The 25,357-nt window shown below is 36.4% G+C and overlaps 2 protein-coding genes and 1 long non-coding RNA gene across 3 annotated transcripts; 2 read left to right on the top strand and 1 right to left on the bottom strand.

Moving 5' to 3' along the window:
* The first annotated feature begins 1,177 nt into the window (after window positions 1-1,177).
* med7 (mediator complex subunit 7) lies at window positions 1,178-2,722 on the top strand. Its single transcript, XM_026280461.1, has 2 exons — window positions 1,178-1,338; window positions 1,740-2,722. Exon 2 carries the CDS (start codon window positions 1,749-1,751, stop codon window positions 2,475-2,477), a length of 729 nt encoding a protein of 242 aa, XP_026136246.1. The 5' UTR covers window positions 1,178-1,338; window positions 1,740-1,748; the 3' UTR covers window positions 2,478-2,722.
* Window positions 2,723-3,683: 961 nt separating this feature from the next.
* Window positions 3,684-15,942, top strand: LOC113113910 (LON peptidase N-terminal domain and RING finger protein 1-like). Its single transcript, XM_026280460.1, has 12 exons — window positions 3,684-4,539; window positions 7,368-7,486; window positions 8,323-8,445; window positions 8,619-8,789; window positions 9,039-9,168; window positions 10,045-10,120; window positions 10,537-10,651; window positions 10,851-10,972; window positions 11,153-11,311; window positions 11,597-11,759; window positions 13,146-13,295; window positions 13,395-15,942. Exons 1-12 carry the CDS (start codon window positions 4,242-4,244, stop codon window positions 13,542-13,544), a joined length of 1,776 nt encoding a protein of 591 aa, XP_026136245.1. The 5' UTR covers window positions 3,684-4,241; the 3' UTR covers window positions 13,545-15,942.
* Window positions 8,734-10,927, bottom strand: LOC113113912 (uncharacterized). Its single transcript, XR_003293648.1, has 3 exons — window positions 10,831-10,927; window positions 9,011-9,134; window positions 8,734-8,825 (listed from the first exon to the last, which is right to left on the bottom strand). It is a non-coding gene; the product is annotated as an uncharacterized LOC113113912 (long non-coding RNA).
* Window positions 15,943-25,357: the final 9,415 nt, after the last annotated feature.

The following is a 25,357-nucleotide window of genomic DNA, read 5'->3' as shown; positions in this document are numbered from 1 at the left end:
TTCACTTGAACATTTATGCTTCTATTTTATCATGGAGGCAGTGGGAAGAGAAGAAACATTCACATGTTATTCTAGAAAAATTGGTGTTAATATTTTTGAGAACAGATATAATCGACAAAAATGTGAAACTTGACTTAGAGGTTGAAAAATTCTCTAACCAAAAACAATAATAAGAAATCCACATCACTGTGAAACAAACTGTCATTTAAAAAGTAAATTAATTACTGTTCACATCTGCTATTGGCGACAACAAAGCACGAAATGAAATGAGAGTTATTGTGTAGGTTAAAAGAGTATACAATTATGTGAAGAGAGGATTCAAATGTCCAACATATTTACTGGTAACATTTGTAATTAATTAAAAAATACATTTCCCCTTTTTTTTTACTGACAAACAATACATTATTTGTTATTTTATTTTGCTTTCTTGACCTTTTGTAGGAGGTGCATGAGCCTAACCAATGTTTATGAGTATATAAACTGTACACTATGACCAATGTATATATATATATCTATATCAACCTAATCAGGTTTTCCTTTAATAAATTCTCAATATAATATACTATTTTTATTCAAATATATAAAACAATTATACAACACAAAATTAATAAACAAGAAAGAACAACAAATAAGCATAAAAAATTAAGTAGAAAATGCCATGGAGAATGCAAACACACACACACAGACACACACACACACAAACAAGCACACGCACGCACGCACGCACACACACACACACACACACACACACACAAACACACACACACACACAAATACAATAACTTAAAATATAATATAGCACATTTAAGATAAATCAATTATCACTTTAACAGTTACTCGCCCATTTTAGAGCTTTGACCTTTGTAACCTACAGTCCTTGTCTGAACCAAATAGCCAATAAAAGGCAACCTGTAACAGCAAATAAAACAAATAAACAAATAAAACAAATAAACAAACAAGGCATTTAAGTAATAGAAACAAAAATCAAACAAGCAAAATGTAAATTTTCTCATTAAAACCACTATGATTTTTTAAAGTAAATTTAATTTACCTATTATTTTATATTTTGTTTACACAAAGCACAAAGACTAATCTATTTATCAATGTCAAGCCACGATGTTATTTAATACGTTTTACTTAAGACCCGCCCTGATCCGTCTTTGACCAATGAAATACCTCGTTGCTAAGGGACTGTGCACCAATGCAATCAATTCATCTTTAGACATGAAGAAATCGCAAAGCGAGACATGCAAGAGGACTTGATCGCTTTGCTTATGTTTTCTGAAAATCTGTTTACGTAGCTGACAGTACTTTTTTTTAAGTGAGCCAGTAGTTTCGGTGAGTATTTTTGTGTTAAATACTACAGCGACGAGTCCCGCAAAATCAGTCGCTTTGCTAATCTATGAATCATTATTCGGTGAACCGTAACATTTAGCTTGTAAACTGTTAACCTAGCTGTTTCTAAACCAGTTTTGTTGAAAAACTAAAGTAAGTTTCTCTTTTACTGCATTGCCAAAGCCGTCCAATGTGTTTGTTTCACTGTAGTATATTGCTGGACAAGAATGTGTAAATTGAATCTTTTTTTTTTTCAAAGCGAATTTTGTTTATAACAAATGATTGTTTGTAAAATGTATCCCCAAGAAATGCTATTTTTTATTAACAAATGCTAGCATTATTAAATAATGTTACTGGTTAACTTAACCAATACTTACGATTATTTTCTTGCTTTTCCTGATTAGATTTCCAAAATGGGGGAGCCACAGCAGGTCAGTGCTCTTCCTCCTCCTCCGATGCAGTACATCAAGGAGTACACGGATGAAAATGTGCGAAAGGGGCTGGCCCCCAAACCCCCTCCTCCTATTCGAGACACTTACATGATGTTTGGTAATCAGTTCCAATGTGATGATCTCATTATTCGACCACTGGAGAGCCAAGGCATCGAGCGCCTTCACCCTATGCAGTTTGACCACAAAAGAGAGCTGAAGAAACTAAATATGTCCATCCTGGTCAACTTTCTGGACCTTCTGGACATCCTCATCAAAAGCCCAGGCAGCATTAAGCGAGAGGAGAAGCTGGAGGACTTGAAGCTCCTTTTTGTCCACATACATCACCTCATCAACGAGTACCGTCCCCACCAGGCCAGAGAGACGCTGCGGGTCATGATGGAGGTTCAGAAGAGACAGAGGCTGGAGACGGCTGAGCGTTTCCAGAAGCATCTGGAGCGGGTGGTTGAGATGATCCAGGGGTGTCTTGCCTCGCTGCCTGATGATTTGCCACAACCCAGCAGCTCTAGCATGGGAGAGGCTGGTGGCGCGGCGTCAGCTGGAGACTCCAGACTGAAAACTGAGCCTATGGATGTAGAAGAGACCAGTGTTAGCTGCATGGTTGCACAAACTGACAAAAATGTGCCCAGTAAGAAGGACAAAGTGTGGGATAAGGATGCTGCAATGTGCAGTATTATTGATGAGATGACCTGAGCTGTCTAAGGAATTTATTCAGAAAATATTAGCTCTTCAACTTTGTTACAAAATTTGGAACTGCCTTGGACTACAGACATTTTTACTATTTAACAAGGTTGCCAGATTAAACAGTCAATTAAGTAGACATGTAAAGTGATAAAGGTCTAATGGTCTTTTCATATCTCACTGTATTTTTGTGTTATATAAATAAAACAGGGACGTTGTAAACTATAATAAAAGCATGTTTGAATGCTTAATACCTCCCCATTTGTGTGTGTATATAATTACAATTATTATTGTCACAATATTATAACTAACCTCTGCTCAAGTGTTTTATGTAAGAATCAGCTTTAACCTTAGTGATTTAAATCAAACTACTGGTACAGAACCTGTTCCACTGCCTTACAAAAGAAAATATGTTGTGTTATGTGATTTAGCCAATCAGCGTCACATGTTTAGCTTAGTTGGAGAAAATGCTAACTTATAAAACCTTTACTGCACTTACGCAACCTTGTGTAAGTGCACTTTAGTCTAATGAGTGACAAAACATTTGAACCATATGAAACTTGTATCCTTTGCAAGTAATCACAAAGCCTCTGTATTTGCAGTGCCCTTGACTATAAAATGCAAGTTTTCAGTTCAAGTTTATTTGTATAGCGCTTTTTACAATACAAATCGTTACCAAGCAAATTTACAGAAAATTACGTTTCTACAACATTTATTACCTTATGACTGTCAGTTTGTGCAGTATGACAGGATTCTTAGAAAAATTAATACAAGACGTAGTTAGCTAGACGATGAACATTATTAATATTATTAATAATAAATAGATTAATTTAAACTATAATGTAAATGAGCACTTGTCACAACAAGTTTAAGATTTATGTCATTTAGTATGAAAGGATTTCCTAAAATGAAGTTAGTTTACTATAGTATAACTATTTATGTAAACAAATTAGGATTCATGTTTAATTATATTAACGTAATGGCTGCTGTAGTAGTGGCCCCATATGCTTTAATCTTAAAGACAAACGTATTCCTACGTGCGGCAAAAGCTGAAATACATAAGATAAACGCAAGAAACCAATTCATTATCAAATCATAATTATTGAAAACCCATATATGTCCATGACAGTTTTTTTTTGTAGGCGTCTTTCGTTGAATTAGTGCGCGAGATTCCCTGTTATGAAACGCAAGGTTTGCTGTTTCACAACAGGAGCAGGGAGCCAATCGGAAGCACCAAAACGCGTCACGTGTTTTTTATTTATGTAATGCAATGGTTTCAGACGCGAACCCAGTACAATCTGCGTGCTGCACTAGAGAAAAATGTTGGTGTCGTGAGCGAAAAATCAGAAACACAGAGATCCATCGGTTGTTTTTTTATTTTGTCCTTGCACCGCGTTGATGGAGTTTGGAGGAGTCGCGCTGATGGGACTGAAGCGGAGTGAAGCAAAACACCATGCACAACAAGGGAAAACGTTACTCTCACAGCAAAGACTGAGATATGATTGCCAATGGATAATCATACATATTAAATTTATTGCCAAGTAGAAAAGCCAGTTGGATAGGGAATCATAAAGTATGCTCTTGGCACAATTTCGGCCTTTTGAAGCATATGCAGTGATCATGAAATGAGATAGGGCACAGAGCTTTAAAACTAAGTTACCCGTGTCGTTTAACTTTTTAATCATGTCCCATTTCTTGCTAAAGGATCGAGCTGTGTAACTTGACAAAAGGCATAATCTATTCAACTCTGGAGCTGTCAGCGGATAAGAGTCGAGCATGGATCTGCTGGAGTGTCCGATCTGTCTGTTCCTCATGTGCGAGCCAGTGACCATGAGCTGTGGTCACTCTTTCTGCAGGAGATGCATGGGAGCCTTCCTGCCCTCGCGATGCCCCACATGCAAAGACCGATTGAAACAGAGAGATGCGAAAAACATCAAAAACAATGTGTTACTCTTCAGCGTCATCGAGAAATGCTGCCCTGAAGAGACTAAGATGAAATGTCACATTCAAGAGAAACTGAAAACGAGCGAATTTACAGAAGCTCTGCGTATTGCTGATGAAGGGATCGAGATGGGTAAGAATGCACTTCAAACGCTGTTTACCGGGGAACTGACTGACCTTATGCAACGTCGCTTGTTTTTATACCATGGGGAACGTTTAGTGTTTAGTTTCGGTTATGCAAACTTATTTATAGCATATATGCACATTCACAGTTTTGTCTATGGACATTTTTTCCTTTTTCTGTATAGATATATTTGTATTACTATTGTTATTTATAATTAATTGTCTATTCACATATTTTATGTATGTTTGCACTTTGTTTGTATTTTCTGTACCGGAAGCTCCTAACACCAAGACGAATTCCTTGTTGTGAACCTGTTTTTATTCAGTCTATGGTGTAAACACACTTGGCAATAAAGCTATTTCCGATTCTGAAACTTAAATGAAGATGCCCGGACTACGGTCGTACCTCAAAACTAAGGTTGACTGCTGAGGATAAAATCGGTTCTTTTTTTTCAAGGCAACGGAGTGATTTTTATTAAGTTTAGTTTCCTGTACGGTGCTCTACAGAGCGTTCATACAGTGCTACTAGTGTTGTTGAACGAATCACTCGATGAGCCGATTCTTTTTTTGTGACTCAAAACATACAGCACAACCAGCGTAGTCAAAATACAGAACTACTGAATCTTATGAGCCGAGTCTTTTTTTGTGTGTGAATCAAAACATACAGCACGAATCAGAATATCAAAAGTAAAATTCTTCTGAAAAAGTCAGTTCATTTGAGTAAACCAAAACATAAACATTTTGACTCACTGAACCGCAAGTTACAAGCTGTCAGGCTCCAAATAAACCGAAACATTGTTACTGTAGCATGTACTTAAGACTTGCGGGAGTTATAGTGTTAATGATTGGTTATTAATTTTTTTTAGTGTATAGTCAGGGTCAGTTATTGCACTGTATTTATAATAACTCTAAAAAGTAAACATGTATTTGTGCATAATAGCATTTTTTGGTTCATATGTGAGCTAGGTGACATGGAAGGTGCCTAGTTAGTACAGTCTAGTGCTCCCTAGAATTTAAGACAGCTTATATGTAAATTCAAAGCAAACTGTAACCTTGTTCTTGCTGTACAGGATATTTATAACCCATAATAATAATTGGTACTCACTTGCCTTTTATAGGACATTTATGACAGCACACTTCATTCAGCTAAAGTAGGTCAATGCGTTTGTGAACCTCACACTCACTAATGGAAAAAGTAATGCATTCAGTGTAATGGAAAAACTCCAGAAGTACGATGATTTGAATTACATTTCAACAAGTAACTGAAATATAGTATATGAACCACGTCAGTTCATGTCATCACTGTGGAAAATGCAACAGAGAAATGATGTAATGAATACACTGAATGCATGTTTTGAAGCCTGTAAACACAGGTAGGCAGAAATAATGACTGCAATATTTAGCAGGAGTTTGAAATCTGTTGTTTCTAGAAATATGTGCCCTAGATTGCAGCATTTTAACACAGCGTGGGATGGTTGAAGACTGTTAGATATTGTCTTTGTGATCCACCTACTCACACAGAAGTGAGCGGCGAGCTGTGGTTGTTAAAAGCAAGTGATTTCATAATCTCAGGTCTTCTAAAGGGTTAATGAGCAGCCAGGAAAGTGGGTTAAAACATGTTGTGAGTGGCTGATGCCATTAACAGACAGAAGCCAAGGGTAAATAAGGCTATGAAAACACCTCTAGGGCACACATTGGTGAAATAACAAGTCCCCCTAGGTATATGATTCACACAAAGAAGACGTATTGTAAGAAGCACAGATACAGTTGTGGAGAATCGGGTGTTTGAGCTAGTGCAGTTTAATAATAATGTAAGGTTCTTCTCTTGTAGATATAGCATAACTCTTAACAGCAACAGTACCGTTTGCCCTTTAGTGAACTATGTATCATTTTACAGCCACTGAATGACTGCAATTATCTGTCTGGTAACATAAACCCTTCGAGGTAAAAGTAAGATGTCTGTATACCCTTTGAATCCAATTAGAGGCAGTTTCCCATACTCCTATTCCCTGTTAGTTAACCAAGGATCATAACATAATTTGGTTTTGTATGGGTAACAACCCGGTTATTACAGTGACGTAATACATTTCCCCCCTCTTTTTACAATAATTCTAAGAAATGATTTACACTCATTGTCAGATCTGTTTGTAGTTGTGTTTGATTAATCTTTGATTAATGCACACTCATCCACCTCTTCCTTTGCCTATTTTGTAGCAGGTGAACTATATCCGTTGCACCTAATTTTTAAACATCAGGCATTTTCTGTTCCTTCTTTTTGGATTATGCCATGGTCATGTAATGTCATCCAAGATCATTAGTGCCCCCCCCCTAATTTTTAGCTGTGTTGGTACCAGAAGTGTTTTTTTTTCTGTTCATTTTTCCTATTTTAAAAAGTCTTTCTTAAAGTGTTATATGCCGCACTCTTAAAAATGGGTTTTTCATAAAAGAACCATTCCCTTTGCTCTCAAAATACTAGACCATTTTAAAATTAGTTGAAATAATGTGAACAGATGGCAACCTCGGAGCTCACATCATGTTTGTCTTTAAAGCTTAATTTATCATTAACAATCAATTCTCACATGGAGAAAATTAATGGATATTTTTATTTTATTCTTTTACATTGGGAAACCCGACTGTTGCATGCTATTTAAGTTAACTATGCACTAATACACAGTGTTTTGATGGTGGTGGGAGGAATGCTTATGCAGAGTACTAATGTTCATTTAGGTTGCCCTTTTTGTTAATGCACATTTAAAATGCTCAAAACAGATAGAGGTCTATGTCTGAAATTAATTGAAATTAGATTGTCACACTGTTCATCTTTTCTTGTATCTACAGCCCCTGAAGATGTGAGTCTGAAAGTGTGGCGAGCTGAGGCCTGCATGGGCCTCCGTCGCTTTTCTGATGCCCTCCGTGACCTGGATGACCTGTGCTGTGTGCGACCAAACTGGACTGAGGTGAGGGCCGTCTTTGCTGACAGTGCTGATTATTTGCATATAGGGACAAGCCACTTGTTTAGGAACAGTGTTGATAAAATCAATATCTATTTCATATTTGCATCTAGAGTTCGTGCTTTTATTTCCTGTCATTTATTCTGTATACTCACTCTAAAATCTCTAAAATGTCTGTGTGTTATCATGGCAATGACTGACAGTTTCGCAGCTATGCAATATCTGTTGGTATGGCCAGAGCACATTGTGGGATTTGACATTATCCTCACAGCAGTGCACTGGCATACACCACCATTCAGTGTTATGTTTCAGAATATTTAGTTAAATGCAAACAAACCCTGTTGGCATCGACCTTCCATTTAACAAAGAATCCTGAAAAAAGGACCACAAAAATAATAAGCAGAACAACTATTTTCGTTGTTTATAATAATATGAAATGTTTTTTTGACCATCAAATCAGCAAAATAGAATGATTTCTGAAGAATCATGTGACACTGAAGACTGGAGTAATGATGCTGAAAATTTGACATTGACAAATGACATTTTAAAATATATTCAAATAGAAAACAGTTATTCCTTAATTGTAATATTGTTTTTACTGCATTGTAATCCAATAAACTCAGCCTTGATGAGCATAAGAGACTTATATTTGACTTCTTACTGACCCCAGATTTTTGAATGTACGTATATATTGGCACAATAAAGAACTGCTGAAAAGTTTATGTAAAACAGTAGATTTATATTTAAACCTGAGAATTTTGCTATTGTGTTCATTAAATATTTAATAAATTAAATAGTGTGTTACCTGTGATAATAATTTGTATTTGAATTCTGTTTTGTAGGGCTTCTTTCGTAAAGGGAATGTTCTTCTTGAAATGGGCAGACAGACTCAAGCCCTCATCCAGTTTTACCATTGCCTGAAGCAGCATCCTGATTTTGCCCCTGCAAAGAATCAGATTAAGAAGGTGAATTTTTCAGAAATTGGGTTTGATGAACAGAACATATACTGCAAAACTCTTTTCTGGAGATAGAATCATACCTTATAGAATGATTTTGAGTGATACAGTGTCAAGAGAGCATGCTCTGCTTGAAAACATACATGAATGTTTCATTGATACACTCACTAATCCGTATGCAGATCCTGGAAGCAGAGGGAATGGCTGTACCAGAAGAAGTTCCACAGATCCTGCATGTTGTGTCTGAGTACTTACAAGAGCCCTGTGCTATCACCAGCTCTGTAAGTCCGTCATGTCCAGATGGTCAGCGCTACTCCCACAACAACGCTGAAGGTCAAACTGATCCCGCGCAGGTGAAGTGTTTATGCACAGCACTAATGATGTTGACACTTTTGAAATGTAACATTGGTAAAGTGAGCAACAAATATCAAATGGAAAGATCAGGTATTATTGTTATTGTAATGTTTTTCCAAATATGAATTTATTCTATTTTTTTTTCATGAAAATATCAATTGATACAAATATGGTAATCAAGTGGTATGCTTATCATCAATTCAGAAAAGTTTTAGCTCACGCTCAGGCTCTTTCCTGTGCTGTCCTAGAATGCAACTAAAGTGAAGCACGGCACCAGCGGCGAGTGCTGTCTGAGCCTGTGTCAGGCCGTGTCCTTCCTCCCCACGCCTGAGGATGAGGATGAACTGATGATGAAGAGAGAAGAGAAACAGAACAGAGGTGAAGTTATCTTAATCATTACTACAAAACAAATGTCATGTAATTCACATTTGAACATACAACATTTAGGAATTGTTAAAACATTGTTTTAGTATTAAATATAATTCAGTAGTAATTGCACAATTTAAAAAAAAAATTGTTACGTTGATAAAATTGTAATATTTACTTTTTTTGTAGCACCAAGGAACTTATTAAACACATTATGTGGGTCCATATCTTAAGGTTTATGCTTTGAATAATGGTCCATAATTACTAAAAAAAAAAAAATGTGTGGGAGCTCAGCTAATATGTTTCAATAGTACTTGCGTGTCTACTATTTATGACCTGACATAAAGCGAATGAGAAATTAAAACTAAAATTTTTTGGAGTATTGTGAAGGTTGAAAGGCACTCTGTGGTGCTATTGACTATTATTGACTTTATTGCATTCACAGTATATCATATTAGCTAACCTATATGAACATCATAACACAGCCTTAAGCACTTTATTGTTTAAGTATAAAGTAAGCTAATAATATATGTAGTTAGTACATAAATAATTTTAAACATAATATTCATTTAGATTTTCGAGATTACTTAGGGTTTTGTAAGTTCTTCGTTTATTAGTAACAGGTAAATATAATATCTTATACATTTACATTATCAGTCAAATTATTATTAATAGGCTTCAGCATCTTCACAACCCTATAATGGATAAGCGGTTTGGAGAATGGATGGATGAATAATTATAATAAATATAAATATTATTACTTTACATATGACTTCATAATCAAGGTGCAAACAATTCTCTCATCATTTTACATTCTCATTAGCATGATTAGACAGCGAATCAAGACGACATCTATTCAAGCTTGATGTTGTTTCTTTGGTTCTGTAGGTATGTGCAGTGTGGGCAGAGAATCCTGCCTCAGCGTTCTGACAGTGACTGATTTTGAGTGCCCTCTCTGCATCAGGTCAGTGGAGATTTATAGTGTGTCCTGCTTCACTGGCATTATTTCCAGCTACCAGATACTTTCATTTCCTTTAGCTTTGCTATAGTATTTAAATGTTCGATTACAACTGTCAATTTCTTATTTGAAGACAATACTTTTGTAATACTTTAAACCAGTGTAATTCAACATATATAGGGTAAATAACACTATTTCACTCTTGTTTTGGGGTTCTACAAATGTATTGCAAAATATTACGGTTATTACCAGCTGAATTGTCCACCGTTGTAGAGTATATCTGCAAAATGATCCTATTCTTAACGAATAGGGCAACACCAGACAGTTAAAATGTCTAACAGTCTCTCAGATTACTAAGTTGTGCATAAACATAATTATTTGTTAATTGCCCGCTTCTTATAATTGTGATGGATGGATTAAAGGTTATTCTATGAGCCAGTGACAACACCCTGTGGACACACCTTCTGCAAAAACTGCATTGAGAGAAGTCTGGACCATAATCTACGCTGTCCACTTTGTAAACAACCCCTGCAGGAGGTACTACTAAAACACAGGCTTTTACAATGATTACACGTTTATTTAGAAGCATGTAGAAACATGCCTCATAGAAAATAAAGACCTATTATTCTGATCCTTCTAATGAAAGTCAATCACCGCCCCCCCCCCCCAAAAAAAAAATCTGAGCAAATCATGTTACAGAGAAGCTTCAGTCTCACCGCATTACTTCCTATTCCAGTATTTGAAGAACAGGAAGTACAACAACACAGTGCTGCTGCAGGAGATCATGTCCCGCCTCTTCCCCCAGCAGTTGGCAGAAAGGAAGCAGGTGCATGAGGCGGAGATGGCAGAGCTCTCAAAGTGAGTGCCCCTCTAAGTGATAACAAATAACAGTAGTCCTGTCAACTCCAGTATCTGCAATGATGCTTTTCACAATGAAATGGGACAAAATGACATGGTTAAAATGTCTAGCAGTCTAGAAGCTGGGAAAGGTTATGCAAAAGCAGAATTATTTATTAATTGCCCTTTTCTTATCTCTAGTCTGACTAAGGACATCCCGATCTTTGTGTGCACGGTGGCGTACCCTGGCATCCCATGTCCGCTGCACATCTTTGAGCCTCGTTACCGTCTGATGATGCGGCGATGTATGGAGACAGGCACCAAAAAGTTTGGCATGTGCAGCTACGAGCATGGCAAAGGGTATACAAATAAAAGATCATGCAGTTAGCATCTATCATAACTTTGTCACTATTACAGATTTGAAGAAACTTTAAATTGTTGTTAATTCTATAAATATATATGTATATATATATATATATATATATATATATATATATATATATATATATATATATATATATATATATATATATATATATATAATTTTGCTTTCAACAATTTGGGGTTAGCAGTGTTATATATGTGTATATGGAATAAATATGGAATGCCTTTCAAGTGATTTAATACCAAAATTCCCTGTCACAGCTTTGCAGATTATGGCTGCATGTTGGATATTTTGGATCTGGATTTGCTTCCTGATGGTCGCTCTTATGTGGAAACAGTGGGAGGAAGTCGCTTCCGAGTGCTCAGGAGAGGACAGAGAGATGGCTACCACACAGCTGATATTGAGTACCTGGAAGATCATAAGGTCAGAGGTTACAGACTGTCCTAACTCAGATCTAAGGCCAAGAAAAATGACACTGTAAAAAGTCTTTGTTGCAATACAGTGGTATTAATACACATGAAGTCAGATTGTATGGCAGATATACAAAATCTAAACCGTATAACCAGATTATACAACAATTATCTGCCTGTAATGTACTGTAAATGAGGCTCATGGGGCTTTATTACTGTAACAGCTGAAATTTCAAGAATAATATTTCATCTGTTTAGTAATCATGCTGGTTTCAGTTAGTTTAGTCGGATCGTAGCTTAAGATTAACCTTAAGATAAGTTGTTTCTGTAAAACAGCCCTTGATGTAATGGAAATTGCACTTCTCACATTAAAGGTTATAGTTCCTGTCATAATAGAGATCTGGCATTTGTTTATCTGAGATGTTTCCTGATGCCACATTTCCATTCTATAATTTACCCTAGTGTCTACGTACTTCCTCTAAAAACTCAGTATAGTATTCTCCCACAGTAAACTGTGGTATTAGCAAGCTTTTCCGTTAACTATCAATCACAACTAATTAGGTTGCACTTTATTTTACAGTACGTGAACTTACATGTACTTATACTGTACTTACAGTGTATTTATCTAAGAAAGTTCTGGTAATACAGGGTAACTACATTGGGTAGGATTAGGGGTAGATTTAGGGTAAGTACCTAGTTATTACATAGTTATTGCAATTACTATAATAAGTACATAGTATGTACAGGAGGAACTGGACACTAAAATAAAGTGCTACCACTAATTATATCATAATATAGTGTATTGCATATTATTAACTAAAGTAAATATTTCAGCATTTTACATGTCAACATAACATTTTAGTAAAGAAGCTTTAAACACTGTTTGCATAAAGCTGGATCATATTAAGATTTCATTTTTACTCCTGCAATTAAAACATCAATGAAATGCTTTTATCTTCCAGTCATTTTCCCTATGGTTATGTGTCTTAACCACCTAAGTAAGGTGTCATGATTAAACATTTAATGAAAAGCATCTATTAAAGATTCATGAGAGAGAGAGAGAGAGAGAGAGAGAGAGAGAGAGAGAGAGTTATTACTACTATCACAAGCCTGAGCCTGTGATGGATTGCTTATAATCACAATAAATACCAAACCTTTTGTTAGTACTGCAAATTTAATATCACATAAATAGTTAATGTCAATTAGAGTTAATTGCAAGAGTATTCAGCAAACATTAGGAAGAGGAGCTTGTGATTAACTGCCTGTTGGTCAACAAATTCAAGCTCTTTTCAAACCCATCTACAGTACATAATGAAGACACAAGCGTTATTTTATCCTGAAGCTGAAGTAAAACTTCTGCTTGTTTGTCCACCTGACATTTGCATGCATTTGTGTTTAGGTTGAAGGTGCCGAGCTTGAATTAGTGCAGCGTCTTCATGACAGTGTGTATCAGCAAGCGAGAGAGTGGTACCAGCGTCTGAACAGCCGCATTCAGGAGCAGATCAGCCAGCAGTACGGCATCATGCCCGAGAAAGAGGACAATATACAGGTCAGAGCACACAGAATATTGCTTTATTAGGAAAACTACAGATTGTGCATTTTAATAATAACTCCCTAACGAGAATGAATGTGTTTTTGTGCATTGCAGGCATCTGCTAATGGGCCGGCCTGGTGCTGGTGGCTGCTGTCGGTGCTGCAGTTAGATCCAGCATATCAGACCACCGTTCTGTCTGTGACCTCCCTGAAGGACAGACTGGGTCATCTACGTATCGTACTAGAATACTTCTCTCAGAGCTAGGATGGAGACCCATTATGTGCCCATATATCTGATCACATCACATGCATGCACCACAAAAAACATGAATTTTCTTCTGATTTAAACAGAGCCATTTGTTTGATTTCTGATCAGAAACTGGACACAAGATCTCTTGTGGTTGGATAACACATTGGAAAACTATGATATGGGTTGGTTTAAAAATGAATTAGTCATTGAACTGATTCCTACTTCAGTCGAGCACCAAAGAATCAAGGACTCGTTCTACACAGAACAGCTGTTTATTGGCACACGCTGTTCGCTTCATTAAACACCATCAGAGCGGATGCCAAATGTTGCCGCTAGTTTTGTTGACATACATTTGAGATGTTTCCAGTAGTACTGGGCCCTGTCCAGGACTTGTTCTTAAATGTGTAGCTCGCATTTGTCGCCGAGAGAGCCAAGAGACTGATGACTGAATAGGAGCTCATTGATTATGCATGAATGAAACACTTATGACTACAGCCTCAAAATCTCGCAATTCCAGCCGTAGGTTTTAGTAGAATCAGAAATAATATTATCCTCAGTAACAGATGAGGAGTTACATTAATATTGCAAGACTAATGGCACAGAATAATATATGTTTTCGATATATGAAAGCTGCTAGCTGTGGTAGTTTCATTCGTAATATTAAATGTGTTGCAGGCTTGCTGGCATGACCGTAGAGAGGAAGGGATTCCCATTCAAAAGTTTGGGGTAAATAAGATTTCGCGGAAGAAATGTATATTTTTAAATGGATGCAAATATAAAAAATATATATATTTTAATAATGTTTTACTGTTTTTTTTTTTCATTTAATAAATGCAGCCTTTAAGAAACATAAACATAAAAAAAAGAAAAAATCTTACATACCCCAAATGTTTGAATGGTAGTGTAAAATACTCTTAATCACACAGCAGTTGTGGGAGGTGTTGTGAAGGTTTTAGCTATCTGGTTGATCATTATAATCCCCCATACCTATTTGTGTCAGTCATATTGGATTATTTCTGTGTGCTTGTGCCTTGTGATGGGCCTTAATCTGGTTTCGGATACTTGGTTTAAGACTGCGGGTTTATGTTCCTTATTTTTCCTTTCTTTTGTTCAGTGCCACATTCTGAGGAATGTTAAAACTGCAAATGTTACATGTGGTGTAACACTTATATGGGCTCGAAACTGACTTTGTTCATACTCTGGTGATTGTGCAATGGTTTTATTTTTATCATGTATCTCATACATGTCTTGGGTTAACATGCACCCACCTGCACTGGTACTTTATTTTTAGGTTTTTCATATTTGATATGTTGTGCACTGCTCTGAAGATTTCTATCATTTTGCCATATTGAAAACCAGTTACTAACAGGTGGGCGCTTTGCTTTCAACCGTGTTTTGAATGCAGTATGCCTAAACGTACTGATTTTAGATTTGTCTTATTTGAAGAAGTGTACATTTGGGAACTTTTGCAGGACAGATTGGACACAAACAAGATTCATCCAAAAACTGAGATTCACAGAGGCCTCAGTTTTGTTCCACTTCACACTTCATCACAGCTTTAAATGATCACACCTCCATGGTCAACGTCATGCTGAGCCACGCATTATTCATGATCGCATGACCTCAATGGAGTGATTCGGAGAGACAAATATTTATGAAAGGGATTCAAATCAGAGTTGTTTTTTATTTGAATTTACTTTAGTAATTTAAGTAAGACTTCACTGATTGATGCATCTGATGTTTTGTTTCATATCTAAGGTGCACTCTTGACTTCTAAGACCTTTCATCCTCAAGATACGGGGCTTGAAATATCACTTTTAAATGCTGTTGCTTTATCTGTCTGAAGTTTGTCAGCATTGTGGCTGTGAGCCTGACAATGTCAAATTATCACTCTTCTGGTTTAAGTGTATGTGAAGGTGGCAGATCCTGTGGTATTGGTTTGGGATAGTAAAAGAGTGACTCTATTGTTCACTAATAGTCTCGTAAAAAAGAAGGATGCTATAGACCTCAAATAAAATGTCTTGTGTAAGTAAAAAGATTTGATTAAATTGAAAATACAAATATAGATGAGCCAAATCAGAATCAATAATTAAGATTATATCCTCAGTTTTTTCATTTATTTGGTCACTATTCCTTTTTAATGTCATATATTGATGTGGTTGGAATTAAAACAGTCTTCGGCAGACTATTCAAAATCTGTTTTCCCTGGTGTAATCTAGGGACCTATATCAGTGATTTTTCTTTTGAGAGATATATCTTTAACTCTTAATGAGTTATGAGATACACATTATACAATAATGTAATATTAAAATAAATAATTCAAAATATCACTGCTTTTCTGTCATTGGAAATGGCAAAAGTCAATCTTACAACAGCAAAAAAAAAAAAAAAAAAAAAAATCGACAGTTTGTATTACCAAGCAACCACTAGATGGCGTCATAAAATCACAAATTGATAGGCATGCCTGATGTTTTAGCGTTTATCAGCATCTTCCATTTCTTGAAAAAGTTTCCATCTCTTGTTTTATCCCCCCTCCAAGCAGACTTGTCTAAAATAGTTAATGGGATAGTTCACTCAAAAAATAAAAAATTCTGTTAAGATATATAAAAATATCCTATGCCTGTGTGTTTTTTTTTAAATATTGGGGTCTAATGTTATTTTGGACCCCAGTGACTTTCATTGAATATACAAAACACTGTAAAACTTTAGTTAATGCATTAGTTAACGCAATTAACTAACAATGGGCAATGGCCAAAGCTCAATTAATAGGTTCATTAAATTATGCTAACAGATACAACTTTTGACTTCAAAAATGTAAATGTTGAAATGAACATGGATTAGAAGTGCTTTAGATGTATTTTTCATTGTTAGTTCATGTTAACTAATCTTAAAAAATGAAACCTTGTTGTTCAAGGTTATTATAATAACAAGGTTGTTATTGTTATTCTTCATAATATCTATCAGGCTACAGGCATAATATCTATCAGGTTTTGAATAACATGAGTATAAGTGAATAATACAGAATTGTTCAATTTTGGGTCAACTCTTTTGGGTGAATCTCTTTAAAAAGAACCAACAATCATGACAATGAAATAAAAACAAAATTTAAGTGAATAAATAAATAAAAGCATCAGGCTGTGATGAACTAATCTGGGTAGCCCATGGAAATATTTAAACAAAAGTATGGCATTAAAATAATGTAGAAATGTGCGTTTAATGTAAAAGTCAACTAGTGACATTGACCCCATGAATGTAGTGGTGTTGGAAACGTAATTAACACAAATTACATCTATAAATTTAATCTATTAATCTATATGCTTGAATTGTGTGTTTAGGAGTTTAAAGTTTAGGATAATTTTGGAATTAGTTTGAGATTAAATCGAAAAGTGCAATCACATTTTACCGTTTCTAGACGAATTTCAAAATAGATCAGCATATTTTTTTTCGAAGAAACAAGTATATGTGGACTTAGCACGTTTCCTAATGTTTCTGCTTTAGTACAGTAAAGAATTACATAGCCTGCCCTATACCTTTAATCCACTAATTTTTACGGAAAGTCGCTGATTTCGCAACAGGTTACTACAAAGAGACTACTTTGATTAGGAGCTCTGTATCTAAAACCATCCGTGTGATGTAGCTCAATGTTAACAATTAAGCCCATTACAAAGAGGCAGGAGAGAAGTAACGTTACGGTAAACTGATCAATTACCCAGTTGCATCTCACCTGCCTATGGCTTTCCGAGTAACGTTAGGGTTGACAACACTGATCTATATAGATCAGTGGTTGACAACCATTTTTTTGTAGCACACCAATTGTCTCTGAGCATAAATAAATCATTACAAAGAACCTGCATGTGCGTTCGCGGGAAACTGCATACATCCGCGTGCTGAGGAAATCCACGTGGTGTCTTGAGTAGACAGTTGAAGTGGTGTCAAAACGATGGCAGTTAATTTGGGATGAAATCAATGTAATTTTCACACTGCCAGTCAGAGATGGAGGGTGTTGAGGAGATGATGCGGGCCAGTCACAGCCTATCAAACAAATGCCCCGTGTTGCCATGGAAACCGTCGCCTGATAGGTAAAGCAGAATAAAACTTTTAAGTAGGCTAGCTAGTTAATTGAAAATAAACTTTTAAAGTGCACCCGCAAACTCTTTTGTTTGTTAACAGCCTGCGAGCCGCGATGTCAAATGCAAATACCTCAGCGAGATCAATGGCGAATGTATGAGACGTTTGTCTCCCTCTCTCGGTTTTCTTTGTAGGGATTATGGAGCGTCTAAGAGCTGGGACTGATAAAGAAGCCTTGTTTCACACCAACCTAATCCCCCTGTGTCAATACACAGATAACGCTTCAAATGACGTCTGCAAAAGAGTAAAGGTAAACATATCAGAGCCTCGGTACTTAAAGTCTCGGGGTGCGCTTGGTAATAAGACAAACGCAGGCAGCGCGTCTCCCTCCGCAGAGGCGGAGATTAGCGGGAGAGACAGCTGGCTTTGTCCCCTCGCTGAGTAATATAAAACCTCGCCGTGAAGAGCTAATGCATTTGATGAAAACAAAACAAAAAGTTACTGAGGAATCACGGTTTTAATATTAAACCACTAATCGTCATGTGCTCACGTAATAACATTGGATGTATGAATACTTGACCCTGATTGGTCGTTAACTGGCTATATGTTTTTGTTTAATGACGACTAAATTGTAGGATAGATTTCTACGTAACATTTTTACACTTAGCTCATTAGTGAGATGTAATATTCTGATTCATGAAAAGTTTATTTACTTCAGTGCAGAAAATATAAAAACAAAACAAATTTATCAGATAAAATAGTAATATAATAATCAATAATTATACGTTTAATACCCTAATTATTTTTTATTAGAAAATAATTATTTATTTACATATTTTTGATGTTATAATCTAATTAATATACAATGCTATTTAATATACTATAAAATTATGCAAACACAGCTTTTGTTGTTTGTTTTAGTAAAATATTTATACAATTAAAAATAACTATTTTCTATTTTAATATAGGTTATCTCAAGTATTTATTTATTTTAATATACACTTTTTTTCATTTTTAAATGAAAAATGAATAAATGAATAAGTGCAAGTCTAAAAGTAAAAAAAAAAAAGATTTAGGCTGAGCGCTGGAGTTAGTGGGTCAAATAAACATGGAACGTGTTTATCGTAGGAAATGTACAAAACTTCTTGGAACATGATCTTTACTTAATATCCTAATGATTTTTGGAATAAAAGAAAAATCGATAATTTTGACCAACACAATGTATTGTGGCTATTGCTACAAATACACACATGCTACTTATAACTAGTTTTGTGGTCCAGGCTCACATACAGGACTGTAAAGTATAAAAAACTAAAATGTTCACTATATGCATGAAACGTTCACCCAAAATCATATCCTGTATTGGTAAAAATATGGCATTTATACTTCAAAACTGACTAAAAATCTTCCCACAAATGACCAGATGTTATCATGACAATGTGACTGCTAAGATTTGACAAGAAAATCTAAAATTTGTAAAAACCGTTGATTTAAATGATGTGATTAGGCAGAAAGACATTGAGAATAAAGTAAAAAATGAGAGAAAGGACAAAAGATAACACCTGTTAAATGGGAAATTACAATACTAATTAAATGCATGCAATGTGGAGTTTTTTTTTAGAACTGTGCTGCACAATATGAGTAAAAAGACGAGTGATTTAAATGTGCTGTGTGGCCTCTACTGTTCTATTCCAGTGAGCACAAAATCACAAGGTCAAAAAAATGATTTTGGAGAGTCCAACCAGCCTCTTCATGGGAGCCAAAGGTAATATACTAAGTGCAAGTGAAATGAGCCATTTAAATAAAAAACTTGCATCTGTAACATGAAAAATGGCAGGTTTGTTCACAGATCAAGTTTAGATGCACAGCTCTGGGTTTAATGGGTGATCATGCCAAATAGCTATGGATGTAAAGCCCACATCATTTTATACAATGCATGACCCTGATCCTCATAAATAAAGCTGTAACACATTAATGGTGTACCTGGGTATACTGCATTGCCTGCAAGGGTAGCACAATACATAAAGCCTTTGAGAGGAAGTTCTAAGAATACAAGAGAAGCATATTCCTTCCCTGTCTTTAAATAGGGGCAAACAGAAGACATATTCATTTTGACAGGTATTCGAGTGAACATGGCTGATAAGAATGGCGTTCGTGTTCAGCTTTCATTCTCCAAAAACCTGCAAAGATCAGCAGTCTCTTTGGCTTTCTCCAGCCTGTGCACAGAGATCCAAGCTTCAGAAAAGAGACCTGAAATTAGCAGGCAACAGAAGAAATAGTGACTGTCATAAAAAGTATTAAAAAAACAGCTGAGTTACCTCTCGACATGGAACACTCCAGTTACTCACATAACCTTGGTTAATTGATATAAAGGGAAGGAGTGTTGTGTAAATGGCCGTGCTGTAGCTGCACGTTAATCGATGGCTGTTGCATCATTCATATAAACCTGATGAGAAGGCATTCCCTGAAATGCATACCTTGGTGATATAGGGTAAATTCTCACGGTTGGAATTTGGAAAGACCTCTCAGCCTGTCAGATTCGAGAACCAGACAGAACTGTTGCATAAATAATGATGTTATGTATAATTTTTGTGCAGATCTTTTTCTTGTCTGTTGAAGTATAGCATACAGTCGGTATGTTTAGCCTCTTCAAAAAATGCCAATTCGGTTTGTGAACCCCTTTTTTTTTGCTTTTTTAGTCATGGCTTCTATGGTCCAGTTTTTTTAAAATATCTTTGTTCTACAATATGGACAGTCATATTATGCACTCAAATAGTATCAAACTGTAACAGCAGACCCAGACTGGTGGAGCCACCTGGCAGTGGATCAGCACAGAGGCTGATGAACGCTCATTTGGCTGTGAGCCGGAGTGGCCTTTTTGCTCTGACTGATGAAAACATGATCGTCTTTTCTCATCAGCGCCCCAATGAGCTCCCAATATTGTCATGGAGACAGACCTTCAGCAGCCAGTGGCTTTCAGCGGGATATGCAGAGATCGTTCTCTAATCAGATTACTCTCATCAGTCAAACCCGTTTGCTTTGTTTGCAGCAAAATTGGAAAAGCTAGCTGAAATTAACCAAATAAAATGCACAACAAAAAAGAGGACAGAATCTAAAATATAAGAGATGTGAATAGACAAATAAATCCTTTTGGATATCACATGAAAACACACAGAATTGACATTATTGGTAAACACTGTCACAGTCTAATTACACAGACTCAAAATATGACATGTACAACTATATCATAGTCTCACTGCTGCCATGACACAGTCACGGAGCACATAATCTTGTGCTGTGAGGAGAAAGCCGGTATCATCTCCCAGGTCCTCTGCATTATACACCAAGGAGGTTTATCTCCTCCTTAAGATGATGAGAAGAGGATTCTGGGAGCACTACTGGGACATGGCAGCCAACCATATGAGGCTTCTCTGTGTGAACCGATCCATAAATAATGCATATCCTAAGACATCTGAGAAAATGTGCCTCTCAACCAGTGCAAACGAATCGAGTCGCTTTATAACCGAGCTAAACATATGTTTTTTCAATGTTCACATGCATGGTTAAATGCAAACGTAGGAGTATGTTGCATAACAGTCTGTTTACTTGAGTATGCATGCTTTTGGATGCATTTTTAGCCTGTTTTTCTCAACTGCAAACCCACAGGATGCTCTGTCTACCAGATACTTTACAGCCCATGCTGTGAAAGATTGAGAATAAACCCCATTGGCTGCTTGCATGTGCTGAAATGTTGATCCACCGCTGTGGACGGCTGTCTCTCGAGTCACAGATCTGTGCAGGCGGCCTCTAGCCCCGCAGCACTAACAGATTGCGGACGTAATTTAGTAACAAAAGGACTTATAGATTTGTGAATCACACAGAGTGACAGCCGCTTGCTCTGAGTTTGGCTGGTGCTCTATTTTAATGCATATTATTTACATAAATTTTCCCCTCTTTAGCAACTTTTGGCTTTGTGCCACTCAGTGCATTAATCACTGATGTTGAAAGTTAGGGAATAGCCCAAGCTTTATGTTTCTCTTCAGCAGAACTATAAAACTGCAAAAGCACTGTCCCCTGATGGTAGTCAATATCCATGACATATTATTTGAGTGCATGTGGTGGAAAAACAGCTCCAAGCTAGTGAAGGCATTTCTAGTGGAGTGCTCAAAAATCCAGCCAAAGTGGGTTAAGAGGGGTTTCATCAAACCAAATAGGTGCGAAAACATTAGCTGTGACAGGGGCTGCTGTTGTAAAAACAGATGGGATTGACATTGATGGTTATTTATACCATCTCTGGCTCTTAGACCAGAGTCTGTTTTGGAAATCATTTGATTGGCTCATTTACCTGTTGCTGCAGTGCGGTAGCTGAGACTTTGGTCACACAGAGCTGCTATTGCACTGATAGAGAAAGATTCGATTTTTTGAGAATAAGCATGAAAAAGGGGTGCTTCTAGCCTTTTATCAGTATCCCCAATCCAAAAAGGTATTTTGATATTCATTTTCTATACTGATTTGGATGTAAATGGATATAAATTGTCTTTACCTATACAGTAAAGAGTCATTCACAAGCTGCACACGCAGTAAAGACCAGCTTTGTCATTTACAAACCAAAGAAGATATTTGCTTGTTTTGTTTTCTACAAGAGGTAAATATCCACCTCAGTCAGCACTCTTTTTGTTTTCGGTCATATGATTTATCCCAATACTATTTCATTGTGAGAAATCACTGCAGGTGGTTCAGTGTGTGATGAACTGTCTGAATGAATCAAACTCACAAACCGTTTCAGACCTGCAAACCCGTTTGAACATTAAGCTCAAAAGAGTGATTCATTCAACAATCTGGCATCATCAGTTCTGATTCTAAACAGCTAATATAAAACACATGAAAAAAAAAAATTCTCAGGTCGATGTCATTCCCATTAATACATAAGGATTCATCTGTAATATTTCACTGCAGATCGTGGCCTGTCTTGTGGGATAAAGTATTCAAGTTGGACATGTGGCCTGATGGGGAGTGTGTTCTCCAACATCGTGTGGTAGTGTTTATACAGATGCCTCGAGTTTGAAGCTTGTGCCATTTCCTGATCCCATTTATAATTTTCTGTCTCTTTCCTGACTGCCCCTGCCTAAAAATAGGAAGAAAGCATAGCATACTGGCTGCCTGCCTTGGTAATTGCTGTTTAACAAACAAACATATTTCTGTTTCATCAAATTGATAAATGTCTTTGGTAAAAATAAACACCATATGGAGGTTAATTGGAAGTCATTTTGAAGATTTTAGATCTTTACATTTTAAAGAACAAAGAAAGAGAGAATGTGCTCATTGGGGAATGAGGGAAATGCGTCCATTCTAATTTAAAACTGTTGACAACTGCAAAATCACTAATGATATTAATCATTAAACAGGAACCACCACTTTACTAATTAAACCTTGCTAACAAAATTGCAATTATCACAGATGTGACTTGTGTTTATATTTTTGCATTCACTTTCATTAACAGAATTTGTCGGTTTGATGAAACAAGAAAACATAGTATGATAGGAGACACGTTGTTTTAAACATGATGCAAAACGGTTTTCTCTCTCTTTCTCAATCTTAGGCTTTTTATGCCTTCAGTCAAAAGGAAAGTGAAAAGAGGAGGATATGGCAGACCAAATCCAAACTTGCATCCTTAAGAGAACAGGATTGGCAGTGCACTAACCAGTGTGCTACAGCACTGACAAGAGTTTCCTCTTTTAGCAAGACTGACATTTTCTGTTGGTGAAAGTGTTTTTTTTAAGGATTAGTTCACTCAAAAAAGCTTTGATGCCAGCGGAGCTCAGCCAGAGTTTTATAAGAGTTTCAGCTAGAATTTATTTGACATGCCATCTACAAATACAAATACTTGCTTATAGGTTTTCATACATATAAGTGACTTTTTCTTTTATACTTTTTAAAAACTAAAAACAATACATATACTAATGCTAATAATAATACTTAAGATAATAGATCAATATACATTTATTTACATAAACAACTATATAAACGATTTAACATTTATATCATAAAAAGGAAACAAGCTCTCCAAAAGCAAGCTTCAGAAATGCCCATTTTCTCCCCATTTCACAAGGGAACTTACAGGTTTATTAGAGCTGGTGGCCTGTGATTGCCTTTTAATGAGAGAATGACTGGGCGCGAGAGATAAGGAAAGTTCAGACTAAGAGGTCCTTGGTGGGATTAGAATAATCATCAAAAATGCCATGTCTTTAAAAAATCCACAATAGGACATGGCAGCTCTACTCACTTCCCCTCTCCACAGCCAACCTATTTGCATTCCAGTGCGATGGTCCAGTGGATGCTTGTGAATAAAGAATTTGTTCTCTTGTTAAAGAAGCACCAGGCCATAGATTGAAGCTGGAAAAGAAAATTCTGCATGCAAAGGAAAGAAACTTAAATGTCACAATTCACTTTTGTGATGAGCTGATTAAGTGTGCCTTTTGTATAATGCAGTCTCGGAAATATAAAAGACTGCCACATTACATGACCATTACATTTACAAATATGTCCTATTTATTGGCCAATATGCCACATGCCCATTCAGAGGAAAACTGCTTTTTACATTCGAAAGAAAGAAATTTCATTCTGAAATGGTCATCATGCTCAGCTGAACAACAGTAATACAACATTACAATCTGACAGGAACTCTGTTCAGTTTCAATGACAAAATGCAAGTGGCTGTCTGTTTCCAATTGATTTATTTTTCATATTACCGTTTACTGATGGCGATCACACCTTCAAAGGACAGGTGCACTTCTGCCTGTTCAGAAAAGTAGGTCTGAACATGTCGACCGAGATATTGATCCCATGAGCATGAGCAGTGGGTCCGTGTAGCTCAAGAGAAGCCAGTGGCTGTGACCTCTCTGAACACATGCTCGCTTCTCTATGCTTGACATGCCTTCAAGTGTTTTTCAGGGATCAAAAAGTGGAAAAGCTTGTTCTGCTTTCTTAGATGTACTATTCAAAACCTCATAGGACATTGGGTTGTTGCTCCTTTGGGAAAAGCTTCTCCCTGAGAGATTTCTAATGGAGTCGGTTTTAGGACTCATGCCGTGAGTCATACAGTCATTGCACGGCAGCCTATGTTTAAACTCGATGACAAAATCTTAAACCTGGCCCTTCTCTTGTTGGTTGTGATGTTTAGGAAAGTAGTTGTTGAATTAAATGCATCATGTTAGATGATTATTCAGCCATAATCTGCCCACTGTTCACAGAAATTCATCTCGGATAATTCGGAGGGGTTTTGGAGCACATCCTGGTGACAAGCTCAACCTTCAGCGAGAAAGGATTATGTTTCTCTGCCATAAAGCATCCTGACATTTGGAATGATATTAAACTTCAATGGACTCAGATCAAGGTTCACCGATCATTCTTGCAGGCGCTGAATCCATTATTCAAGGTTAGAGATGCTGTTTACTGAAATGAAAATAGGCTGCATCTATAATACATTCACATTACACTCAAAGCAGAAGTGCTGCTTTCTGTTTGTTAGAAGTAATGCACGTTTTGAAAATACAAAGACACTACCAGGAAATCGCATATGAGACCTGCACTGCATTTACATCATCGCTCTAATAATGCTAATAATAGAACATTACACAGATGTTCACCACAGGTATTCACCAGTGATCTAAACATACATTACAACTTTGGATGGGGACTTTATTCTGTTCAGGGTAGTTGAATAGATGTGGGTGTTGCAAGCTTGCATTCAATTGCAGAAA

The sequence above is a fragment of the Carassius auratus genome, chromosome 14 (genome assembly GCF_003368295.1).
Source record: "Carassius auratus strain Wakin chromosome 14, ASM336829v1, whole genome shotgun sequence".
NCBI classification, from domain to species: domain Eukaryota; kingdom Metazoa; phylum Chordata; class Actinopteri; order Cypriniformes; family Cyprinidae; genus Carassius; species Carassius auratus.
This window is presented reverse-complemented; position numbering and strand designations above follow the sequence as displayed.